This window comes from Leuresthes tenuis, unplaced genomic scaffold (assembly GCF_036924035.1).
Source record: "Leuresthes tenuis unplaced genomic scaffold, fLeuTen1.0.hap1 SCAF_13, whole genome shotgun sequence".
In the NCBI taxonomy this organism is placed as follows: Eukaryota; Metazoa; Chordata; class Actinopteri; order Atheriniformes; family Atherinopsidae; genus Leuresthes; species Leuresthes tenuis.
Window position 1 is genome coordinate 1,680,133 of NW_027325367.1, and position 12,865 is coordinate 1,692,997.

A 12,865-nucleotide genomic window follows, 5' to 3' on the forward strand; every position below is an offset into this window, starting at 1 on the left:
ACGCCCTGATATATGCTCCCAGGAACAGGAAGAAGGAGTTTTACACTTCAGACGCCCTGATATATGCTCCCAGGAACAGGAAGAAGGGTTTTTACACTTCAGACACCCTGATATATGCTCCCAGGAACAGGAAGAAGGGTTTTTACACTTCAGACGCCCTGATATATGCTCCCAGGAACAGGAAGAAGGGTTTTTACACTTCAGACACCCTGATATATGCTCCCAGGAACAGGAAGAAGGGTTTTTACACTTCAGACGCCCTGATATATGCTCCCAGGAACAGGAAGAAGGAGTTTTACACTTCAGACGCCCTGATATATACTCCCAGGAACAGGAAGAAGGGTTTTTACACTTCAGACGCCCTGATATCTGCTCCCAGGAGCAGGAAGAAGGGATTTTAAACTTCAGACACCCTGATATATGCTCCCAGGAGCAGGAAGAAGGAGTTTACACTTCAGACGCCCTGATATATGCTCCCAGGAGCAGGAAGAAGGGTTTTTACACAATATGTCACCATTAAAATCCTTTAGAAACACTTGCAAACTGAGCATAAGTTTGTAAGATAACCTGCAAAAATAATCTGCTGGAAGGAAAGTTTGAGATTTCAGCGAGAAAGTGAAGCCACTGACTTCTCAGCTCTCTTCAGACACAAGTTAGCGAATAAAAAAACTAATTTAATGCTCAAAGTTTGCATCCTGCGGTCATCTGTGTTCCCGCTGGATCCGTCCGATCTCTGAACCGGTGACTCAACAAGCTGAGCGGCCTCCCAGGGCATGAGGAGGCAAAGTGGGCGTGCAGTGACTCAGCCACAGAAAAGAGGAATGCCCTTCTTTAATTAACTTTAACAGCCGGTCGTAATGTGGAGGCTGCCAAGACTGCAGCAAAGCAAAGGAAGGGGAGCGAGGAACAAAGAGCGAGAAAGGACACGATGTGAGCTGAAGGTAAGGACGAGTTCAAAGTCTGAGGAACCTTTAATGTCTTTAAATAACCAGTAAAAGATGAAGAAAGGAACACTAATTAAAACATTAATGAGCTGGTGGGGGGGTCAGTCACACTGAACCGAGCTGCCGGGTTAATGGTGCTTTTGTTGTCCAAACCCTGACTCACGTGCGCTGCAGCAGAGCCAGAGCGCACGACTGGTTCAGTTAATCTGTCAATTAATGTTCAAACAGGAAGCTTCTGTGAAGCCGAAAGAGTTCACAGAGCAGCTCACAGTGAACTTCAGGGAATAATCTGTTCGCTTCAGGAGCTGAAACTAATAAAAATGAGTGGAAAATTAATCAAAACTCTCAATGTTGGAGAAATTCTGGGTGTCAGCTCACTGTTTTCACCTGTTTTTTTATCTTTTATAACTTGTTTTCACCTGTTTTTACCTGTTTTCACATGTTTTCACCTGTTTTCACTTGTTTTTACCTGTTTTCACCTGTTTTCACCTATTTTTACGTGTTTTCACCCAATTTGACCTGTTTTTACGTGTTTTCACCTATTTTTACGTGTTTTCACCTGTTTTTTTACCTGTCTTCACCCACTTTTACGTGTTTTTACGTGTTTTCACCTGTTTTTTGACCTGTTTTCACCCAATTTTACGTGTTTTCACCTGTTTTTTTTTACCTGTTTTCATCTATTTTTACCTGTTTTTACGTGTTTTCACATGTTTTCACGTGATTTCACCTGTTTTCACCCAATTTTACGTGTTGTCACCTGTTTTTTAACCTGTTTTCACCTATTTTTACCTGTTTTTAACCTGTTTTCACGTGATTTCACCTGTTTTTACCTGTTTTCACTTGTTTTTACCTGTTTTCACCTGTTTTCACATGTTTTTACCTGTTTTTTATTTTATTTTCAGAGACGCAGACCGACAGCAAACATTAGCGGATCAAAGATTTCTGATTTTCTTGTTTTTCTGAGGTATGCAAACATCTGCAGGCTGACAGATGCGTGTGCTTTATATTTGTATCACAGCATCTAATGGTTGAGTCAGAGGCAGCGACTGTTTCCAATGTCGCCATCTGCCTTCCAACAACAAACTGTGGTTATATCTGAGGTCTAATGACATGTTGAGGAGAAAACCAGCAACTTTAGCATCAATAAAGTCTGAAGACAGAGAAGATCTGCGATTTCCATCCAGGAAAAAACAAACTAACGTTTCTTCTTGTTTTCTTTGATGATGTCATATCTGTTCTTGGATTACGTAATAAGTAGTAGGAGATGTCCGAGCTTCATTCTAAGATAATAAAAGCAGTTCATTCAGTAAAGTAATGGAAAGGTCCATCCATCATCTTCCTCTTCTCTGAGGTCAGAACCAGCAGGGAAACCCAGACATCTCTTTCCCCAGCGACCTGCCCCAGCTCCTCCTGGGGATCCCGAGGCGTTCCCAGGAGGCCTGATGGGTCATGATCCCTCCAGTGAGTTCTGGACCTGCCCGAAGGCCTCCTTCCAGTTGGACGTACCAAAGGGAGGCAGCCAGGAGGCATCCTAACCTGAACCTAACAACTCACCATCACTGAGAACAAGATCCAGAGGAACTGAAACTCCTCATCCCGACCCGGAGGGAGCGCTCCACCTTTTCCTGTTCAGAACCACGGCCTCGGATCTGGAAGAGCCGACTCTCATCCCAGCAGCTGAAGGTCATGGCAACAGAACCACATCATGAGCAGAAAGCAGAGACGTAACCAACCAGACGCCCCCGACTGGACTGAGACTGAACTCACGTTTGGTCCAACTACGTCAGTGATAAGGAGGCGGTTTGGATTCAGTACAAATGACACATTAATACACGTCTAATTTAAACTCGCCGCCTCGTTTTCATGTAGAATCACCAAACTCTTCATCATAACCAAGATCGACTTTACGGTTGTAAAACCTAAAATCTACAGCTGCTTAAATCTTTATTTCAGGCAGGAAGCATCCGAGCTGAAGTCTCACACGAGTTTCTGCTTTTTACAGGAAAATAAATCCTGCTCCGTTGGAATTTTTATAAAAATGAGCAACCTACACACCTTCAAACGGCTGTCAGCCTGCATCGCCGTGTGATCTATCACCTCATCTTATCTCTATCCCACCCGCGACCCACAAAGGTCTCTGCTTTCTGAGGGTGATCCATCAGAAGCACGAGCGGCTGCGCCTGGAAGTGACTCCAGCGGCGGCGTGAGGCCGATTAGAGGAAGAGCAGCGATAAAAAAGGAGGCAAAATGAATACGTGAAGAGGAGAAAAACACCAGCCAGCAAGAAGCAAAGCCAGTGAATAAACGGTGCAAAGAGAGGAGGGACGGGTAAAGCAGAGCTGTCAGGTGCCAGGAGATTAGCCGAGAATGCGTTGCCGTGTTTATGGAAATGATGCGAGTTCACTCCGAGTTCTTAAAGGAGCCTGATGGCCTGTCATCACAGAGCAGTTTTTATCTGATTCAGCGTAACCAGGTCCTCTGCGGACGGTACGTTTTCAAGGATCGACATCAGCAAACTGTTTCTGTTTCTTTGTGTTTTCATTCCACTGAAAACAAATTCTGTGAGAGAAGTCAGGCGTTTCAGAGGGCTGCAGGCAGCTTGGTACCAGCAGGGCTCTATCTGAAATCTCCAAAAACAAAAAGAGAAGTGTGTACAGTTGGCATGACCCATAAAAACACAATGAACAAATTCATCGGAAATACTCCAGGAAGAAGAACTCATTCTGGTTTAAGAACAAGGCCGAGATCTGCTGATGCCAACTGTTAAAACTCCTGATCCAGTCTCAGTCCGTGTACCTGATCAATGTTTAGATACTCAGTCATCAGCTCCAGTGCCTGAGGAAAAGAATGCAGCTCACTCTGAGGATGAAACACCAGCTCACTCTGAGGATGAAACAGCAGCTCACTCTGAGGATGAAACAGCAGCTCACTCTGAGGATGAAACAGCAGCTCACTCTGAGGATGAAACACCAGCTCACTCTGAGGATGAAACACCAGCTCACTCTGAGGATGAAACAGCAGCTCACTCTGAGGATGAAACACCAGCTCACTCTGAGGATGAAACAGCAGCTCACTCTGAGGATGAAACACCGGCTCACTCTGAGGATAAAACACCAGCTCACTCTGAGGATGAAACACCAGCTCACTCTGAGGATGAAACACCAGCTCACTCTGAGGATGAAACACCAGCTCACTCTGAGGATGAAACAGCAGCTCACTGAGGATGAAACACCAGCTCACTCTGAGGATGAAACACCAGCTCACTCTGAGGATGAAACACCAGCTCACTCTGAGGATAAAACACCAGCTCACTCTGAGGATGAAACAGCAGCTCACTGAGGATGAAACACCAGCTCACTCTGAGGATGAAACACCAGCTCACTCTGAGGATGAAACAGCAGCTCACTCTGAGGATGAAACAGCAGCTCACTCTGAGGATGAAACAGCAGCTCACTCTGAGGATGAAACACCAGCTCACTCTGAGGATGAAACACCAGCTCACTCTGAGGATGAAACAGCAGCTCACTCTGAGGATGAAACACCAGCTCACTCTGAGGATGAAACAGCAGCTCACTCTGAGGATGAAACACCGGCTCACTCTGAGGATAAAACACCAGCTCACTCTGAGGATGAAACACCAGCTCACTCTGAGGATGAAACACCAGCTCACTCTGAGGATGAAACACCAGCTCACTCTGAGGATGAAACAGCAGCTCACTGAGGATGAAACACCAGCTCACTCTGAGGATGAAACACCAGCTCACTCTGAGGATGAAACACCAGCTCACTCTGAGGATAAAACACCAGCTCACTCTGAGGATGAAACAGCAGCTCACTGAGGATGAAACACCAGCTCACTCTGAGGATGAAACACCAGCTCACTCTGAGGATGAAACAGCAGCTCACTCTGAGGATGAAACAGCAGCTCACTCTGAGGATGAAACACCAGCTCACTCTGAGGATGAAACAGCAGCTCACTCTGAGGATGAAACACCAGCTCACTGAGGATAAAACACCAGCTCACTCTGAGGATAAAACACCAGCTCACTCTGAGGATAAAACACCGGCTCACTCTGAGGATAAAACACCGGCTCACTCTGAGGATGAAACAGCAGCTCACTCTGAGGATGAAACACCAGCTCACTCTGAGGATGAAACACCAGCTCACTCTGAGGATAAAACACCAGCTCACTCTGAGGATAAAACACCAGCTCACTCTGAGGATGAAACACCGGCTCACTCTGAGGATGAAACACCAGCTCACTCTGAGGATGAAACAGCAGCTCACTCTGAGGATGAAACACCAGCTCACTCTGAGGATGAAACAGCAGCTCACTCTGAGGATGAAACACCAGCTCACTGAGGATGAAACACCAGCTCACTCTGAGGATAAAACAGCAGCTCACTCTGAGGATGAAACACCAGCTCACTCTGAGGATGAAACACCAGCTCACTCTGAGGATGAAACACCAGCTCACTGAGGATGAAACACCAGCTCACTCTGAGGATGAAACACCAGCTCACTCTGAGGATGAAACACCAGCTCACTCTGAGGATGAAACAGCAGCTCACTCTGAGGATGAAACACCAGCTCACTGAGGATGAAACACCAGCTCACTCTGAGGATAAAACAGCAGCTCACTCTGAGGATGAAACACCAGCTCACTCTGAGGATAAAACAGCAGCTCACTCTGAGGATGAAACACCAGCTCACTCTGAGGATAAAACAGCAGCTCACTCTGAGGATGAAACACCAGCTCACTCTGAGGATGAAACACCAGCTCACTCTGAGGATGAAACAGCAGCTCACTCTGAAGATGAAACACCAGCTCACTCTGAGGATGAAACACCAGCTCACTCTGAGGATAAAACACCAGCTCACTCTGAGGATGAAACACCAGCTCACTCTGAGGATAAAACAGCAGCTCACTCTGAGGATGAAACACCAGCTCACTCTGAGGATGAAACACCAGCTCACTCTGAGGATGAAACACCAGCTCACTGAGGATGAAACACCGGCTCACTCTGAGGATGAAACACCAGCTCACTGAGGATGAAACACCGGCTCACTCTGAGGATGAAACACCAGCTCACTGAGGATAAAACACCAGCTCACTCTGAGGATAAAACACCAGCTCACTCTGAGGATGAAACACCAGCTCACTCTGAGGATAAAACACCAGCTCACTGAGGATAAAACACCAGCTCACTCTGAGGATAAAACACCAGCTCACTCTGAGGATGAAACACCAGCTCACTCTGAGGATGAAACACCAGCTCACTCTGAGGATGAAACACCAGCTCACTCTGAGGATGAAACACCAGCTCACTCTGAGGATGAAACACTAGCTCACTCTGAGGATAAAACACCTGCTCACTCTGAGGATAAAACACCAGCTCACTCTGAGGATGAAACACCGGCTCACTCTGAGGATGAAACACCAGCTCACTCTGAGGATGAAACAGCAGCTCACTCTGAGGATGAAACACCAGCTCACTCTGAGGATGAAACACCAGCTCACTCTGAGGATGAAACACCAGCTCACTGAGGATGAAACACCAGCTCACTCTGAGGATGAAACACCAGCTCACTCTGAGGATGAAACAGCAGCTCACTCTGAGGATAAAACAGCAGCTCACTCTGAGGATGAAACACCAGCTCACTCTGAGGATGAAACACCAGCTCACTCTGAGGATGAAACACCAGCTCACTCTGAGGATGAAACACCAGCTCACTCTGAGGATGAAACACCAGCTCACTCTGAGGATGAAACACCAGCTCACTCTGAGGATGAAACACCAGCTCACTCTGAGGATGAAACACCAGCTCACTCTGAGGATGAAACACCAGCTCACTCTGAGGATGAAACACCAGCTCACTCTGAGGATGAAACACCAGCTCACTCTGAGGATAAAACAGCAGCTCACTCTGAGGATGAAACACCAGCTCACTCTGAGGATGAAACAGCAGCTCACTCTGAGGATAAAACACCAGCTCACTCTGAGGATGAAACACCAGCTCACTCTGAGGATGAAACACCAGCTCACTCTGAGGATGAAACACCAGCTCACTCTGAGGATGAAACACCAGCTCACTCTGAGGATGAAACACCAGCTCACTCTGAGGATGAAACACCGGCTCACTCTGAGGATGAAACACCAGCTCACTGAGGATGAAACAGCAGCTCACTCTGAGGATGAAACACCAGCTCACTCTGAGGATGAAACACCGGCTCACTCTGAGGATGAAACACCGGCTCACTCTGAGGATGAAACACCAGCTCACTCTGAGGATGAAACACCAGCTCACTCTGAGGATGAAACACCAGCTCACTCTGAGGATGAAACACCAGCTCACTCTGAGGATGAAACACCAGCTCACTCTGAGGATAAAACACCAGCTCACTCTGAGGATGAAACACCAGCTCACTCTGAGGATGAAACACCAGCTCACTCTGAGGATGAAACACCAGCTCACTCTGAGGATGAAACACCAGCTCACTCTGAGGATAAAACACCAGCTCACTCTGAGGATGAAACACCAGCTCACTCTGAGGATGAAACACCAGCTCACTCTGAGGATGAAACACCAGCTCACTCTGAGGATGAAACACCAGCTCACTCTGAGGATAAAACACCAGCTCACTCTGAGGATAAAACACCAGCTCACTCTGAGGATAAAACACCAGCTCACTCTGAGGATGAAACACCAGCTCACTCTGAGGATAAAACACCAGCTCACTGAGGATAAAACACCAGCTCACTCTGAGGATGAAACAGCAGCTCACTCTGAGGATGAAACACCAGCTCACTCTGAGGATGAAACACCAGCTCACTCTGAGGATGAAACACCAGCTCACTCTGAGGATGAAACACCAGCTCACTCTGAGGATGAAACACCAGCTCACTCTGAGGATGAAACACCGGCTCACTCTGAGGATGAAACACCAGCTCACTGAGGATGAAACACCAGCTCACTCTGAGGATGAAACAGCAGCTCACTCTGAGGATAAAACACCAGCTCACTCTGAGGATGAAACACCAGCTCACTCTGAGGATGAAACAGCAGCTCACTCTGAGGATGAAACACCAGCTCACTCTGAGGATGAAACACCAGCTCACTCTGAGGATGAAACACCAGCTCACTCTGAGGATGAAACACCAGCTCACTCTGAGGATGAAACACCAGCTCACTCTGAGGATGAAACACCAGCTCACTCTGAGGATGAAACACCAGCTCACTCTGAGGATGAAACACCAGCTCACTCTGAGGATGAAACAGCAGCTCACTCTGAGGATGAAACAGCAGCTCACTCTGAGGATGAAACACCAGCTCACTCTGAGGATGAAACACCAGCTCACTCTGAGGATGAAACACCAGCTCACTCTGAGGATGAAACACCAGCTCACTCTGAGGATGAAACACCGGCTCACTCTGAGGATGAAACACCAGCTCACTGAGGATGAAACACCAACTCACTCTGAGGATGAAACACCAGCTCACTCTGAGGATGAAACACCAGCTCACTCTGAAGATGAAACAGCAGCTCACTGAGGATGAAACACCAGCTCACTCTGAGGATGAAACACCAGCTCACTCTGAGGATGAAACACCAGCTCACTCTGAGGATGAAACACCAGCTCACTCTGAGGATAAAACACCAGCTCACTCTGAGGATGAAACAGCAGCTCACTGAGGATGAAACACCAGCTCACTCTGAGGATGAAACACCAGCTCACTCTGAGGATGAAACACCAGCTCACTGAGGATGAAACACCGGCTCACTCTGAGGATGAAACACCAGCTCACTGAGGATGAAACACCGGCTCACTCTGAGGATGAAACACCAGCTCACTGAGGATAAAACACCAGCTCACTCTGAGGATAAAACACCAGCTCACTCTGAGGATGAAACACCAGCTCACTCTGAGGATAAAACACCAGCTCACTGAGGATAAAACACCAGCTCACTCTGAGGATAAAACACCAGCTCACTCTGAGGATGAAACACCAGCTCACTCTGAGGATGAAACAGCAGCTCACTCTGAGGATGAAACACCAGCTCACTCTGAGGATGAAACACCAGCTCACTCTGAGGATAAAACACCAGCTCACTCTGAGGATAAAACACCAGCTCACTCTGAGGATGAAACACCGGCTCACTCTGAGGATGAAACACCAGCTCACTCTGAGGATGAAACAGCAGCTCACTCTGAGGATGAAACACCAGCTCACTCTGAGGATGAAACACCAGCTCACTCTGAGGATGAAACACCAGCTCACTGAGGATGAAACACCAGCTCACTCTGAGGATGAAACACCAGCTCACTCTGAGGATGAAACAGCAGCTCACTCTGAGGATAAAACAGCAGCTCACTCTGAGGATGAAACACCAGCTCACTCTGAGGATGAAACACCAGCTCACTCTGAGGATGAAACACCAGCTCACTCTGAGGATGAAACACCAGCTCACTCTGAGGATGAAACACCAGCTCACTCTGAGGATGAAACAGCAGCTCACTCTGAGGATAAAACACCAGCTCACTCTGAGGATGAAACACCGGCTCACTCTGAGGATAAAACACCGGCTCACTCTGAGGATGAAACACCAGCTCACTCTGAGGATGAAACACCAGCTCACTCTGAGGATGAAACACCAGCTCACTCTGAGGATGAAACACCAGCTCACTCTGAGGATGAAACACCAGCTCACTCTGAGGATGAAACAGCAGCTCACTCTGAGGATAAAACAGCAGCTCACTCTGAGGATGAAACACCAGCTCACTCTGAGGATGAAACACCAGCTCACTCTGAGGATGAAACAGCAGCTCACTCTGAGGATGAAACAGCAGCTCACTCTGAGGATGAAACACCAGCTCACTCTGAGGATAAAACACCAGCTCACTCTGAGGATGAAACACCAGCTCACTCTGAGGATGAAACAGCAGCTCACTCTGAGGATAAAACACCAGCTCACTCTGAGGATAAAACACCAGCTCACTCTGAGGATGAAACAGCAGCTCACTCTGAGGATAAAACACCAGCTCACTGAGGATAAAACACCAGCTCACTCTGAGGATGAAACACCAGCTCACTCTGAGGATGAAACACCAGCTCACTCTGAGGATAAAACAGCAGCTCACTCTGAGGATAAAACAGCAGCTCACTCTGAGGATGAAACACCAGCTCACTCTGAGGATGAAACACCAGCTCACTCTGAGGATGAAACAGCAGCTCACTCTGAGGATAAAACACCAGCTCACTCTGAGGATGAAACACCAGCTCACTCTGAGGATGAAACAGCAGCTCACTCTGAGGATGAAACAGCTCACTCTGAGGATGAAACAGCTCACTCTGAGGATGAAACACCAGCTCACTCTGAGGATGAAACACCAGCTCACTCTGAGGATGAAACACCAGCTCACTCTGAGGATGAAACACCAGCTCACTCTGAGGATGAAACACCAGCTCACTCTGAGGATGAAACACCAGCTCACTCTGAGGATGAAACACCAGCTCACTCTGAGGATGAAACACCAGCTCACTCTGAGGATGAAACACCAGCTCACTCTGATGATGAAACACCAGCTCACTCTGAACGCCCCGTGGCGTTCGGCCCGGGAGGAGGGGGTTAAGGGTCGGCTCGTGGAGGCCTGAAACCTGCCAGCGAACCAAACTAGAAACAGATGTGTAGCGTAAAACGTCTCAGATACAACTCATGAAGAAGAACTCTATTCCCTTGGAGTGATCCCAACAGAACAGCACACACAGCTAACTGTCCGTCAGGCTGAACGTGTGACTGGTCGCCACGGTGATCTGACAGTTCGCCGTGGCGCTGCTCCGGGGGCGTTATCACGTACGCACTTCCACTTTGGTATCGTTGTCTTTGTCCTCCTCGGGCAGATTTTCCAGAGCTATTTCTGTCCTCGGGTGGAAAGTGACGGTGCTGGAAACCGAGGTGTGTTTGTGTGTGGAGGCAGGAAAGAGTTACCATAAAGAATATAACATTATGTTCAGCGACTTTAACAGGATCACTGAGGCCTGAAAGGAAAATTAAAGGAAAACTCTGAGGATGATGCTCCGCGGTTTGTTCTTTTAAAGGAAGAATTGTTGTAATTTCAGCTGTAAAAGGGTTCAGGACAATGATCCGAACATTTTGTTTCCACTTAAAAGAAAAGTTGCTCTCGACTTCTTCCACAAGTCTTAAAGTAGTTCAACCACAAACTGATCAGACTGCTTTGAAGGAAGACGCTTCACAGCTCTTCATCAGCTGTTTTATTCAGGTTAAAATAGAGTTCACAGAGCTGCTCTGTGGGGAGATGCATCATCATCATCCTGATAAATGAGCTCAGCTTCACCAAACCTCCTGGAAGGAGAACAGAGTCCACCTGAACACCTCCTCTGGTCCTTTACATCAGCCCATATCATCAGAGATGGAAGGAGAACAGAGTCCACCTGAACACCTGCAGAAGTTTGGGGAACAAAGCTAAACTTTCTGCTGAACTCTGCTGGATTTTAACCCTGACTTTGGGACTTCCCTCTCTTGATAGGGGAGGACACACAGCGGCCACACTGACTGTCTGATTATGACACCGGTGGCCTTTTCAGCTCACTGCCTCTCTCCTCTAACACATGTGAGCACACCCAGCCCTGACAGCCCTGCTTCTGTGTGGGTTAACCCGGCCTGCTCACAGCCAGCCTGACGGATGACCCCATTTCCAGAACCACAGCCAACCAACTGACTGAACACAGAGATCCGATCGCCACTTGGAGACGGGAGGGATGTTCCCACATCTGAAAAGACGAGCAGCCTTCTAGGATCTGGCTGCCAGATAGCTTTAATCAGACCGTAACCAACAATAAATGAGCTCTCTATCAATCAGAGATGTGTGGTAAAAACTGCCAGAATGATGCTCAGATCTGATGAAGCAGATACTGACGTTTTAATCCAGGACACTGAGCGTCATATCATGAGATCCGTTGGATCCGAACAGTTTTAGGAGCTTTCATGGGAGTTCCCTGCAGGACAAACTCTTCCAGCGTTCTGATCAATAACTGCACATTCGGTTCCTTGTTCGACTTGTAAGGAACCCCCGAGACTCTGTACTAACCTGCAACTGCAGAGTCGAGCCAATAAAAGCAGTTCTGTGATCTACGATTGGCCATAGCTCCAGAAGTAGGGATCAGCTATCGGTGGCAGAGTGATATTAATCTGTGAGGGAAGAATTCTGACAGATAACTACCAGATTGCTTCGTAAAAAGCCTCATTTTTAGCCACGACTCGGCAGCATAAAGAGACTTTTTCTGAACCACCTCCAACAAGTCAGGCAGCAGCTTGCAGCAGGAACTACGTCTCAGTTTGAATCTAAGAGCACAGATCCAAAGGGAGCGGGTCTGTTGGTGTGTTACCTGGCCGGGGATGTGCAGGTTGAAGTCTAACCCACAGACAAACTCCGAATGATGCTCCACAGTGTCCAGAAGAGGCGGATTCCTACTGTAATCCCAGAACCTGAACACACACAAACACACAGATGTTTGACGTACAGAAAAAAAAAAAAACATTTAATCACAGTTTGTTGGATGCAAAACGCTGAGTAACCATAGCAACACTGATTCTCGTCAGAACTTCCATGATTGGAGATCTACAAACACTTTAAAATCTAAATTTGAGTCATTTGCATTGGATTTCCAATTAAAACCAACTGAAGATGTGGCTTAGATCCAATTTCCTGTTGTTGCTCAGATGTTTAAAGCCACACACAATGTGACACAATCCAGATTTATCTGGCTGAACGAGGCCTTTGGTGTAGAAGAAAGAAAATGTAGAGCACGATAAAAAAAATGTGTTATTTCACTCTTTATTTCATAAAGATTTGATACAAAACCAACAAAAAGATCACCTCCAAATTACGATGCAAGA

At 47.3% G+C, this 12,865-nt stretch overlaps 1 protein-coding gene across 1 annotated transcript in view; it reads right to left on the reverse strand.

Moving 5' to 3' along the window:
- pex7 (peroxisomal biogenesis factor 7) overlaps positions 1-12,865 on the reverse strand; it is a 45,326-nt gene that overhangs the window by 5,357 nt on the left and 27,104 nt on the right. The window contains exon 10 of the mRNA XM_072362100.1: positions 12,355-12,454. Coding sequence (XP_072218201.1) covers positions 12,355-12,454 — 100 coding nt within the window. The remainder of the gene's footprint in view (positions 1-12,354; positions 12,455-12,865) is intronic.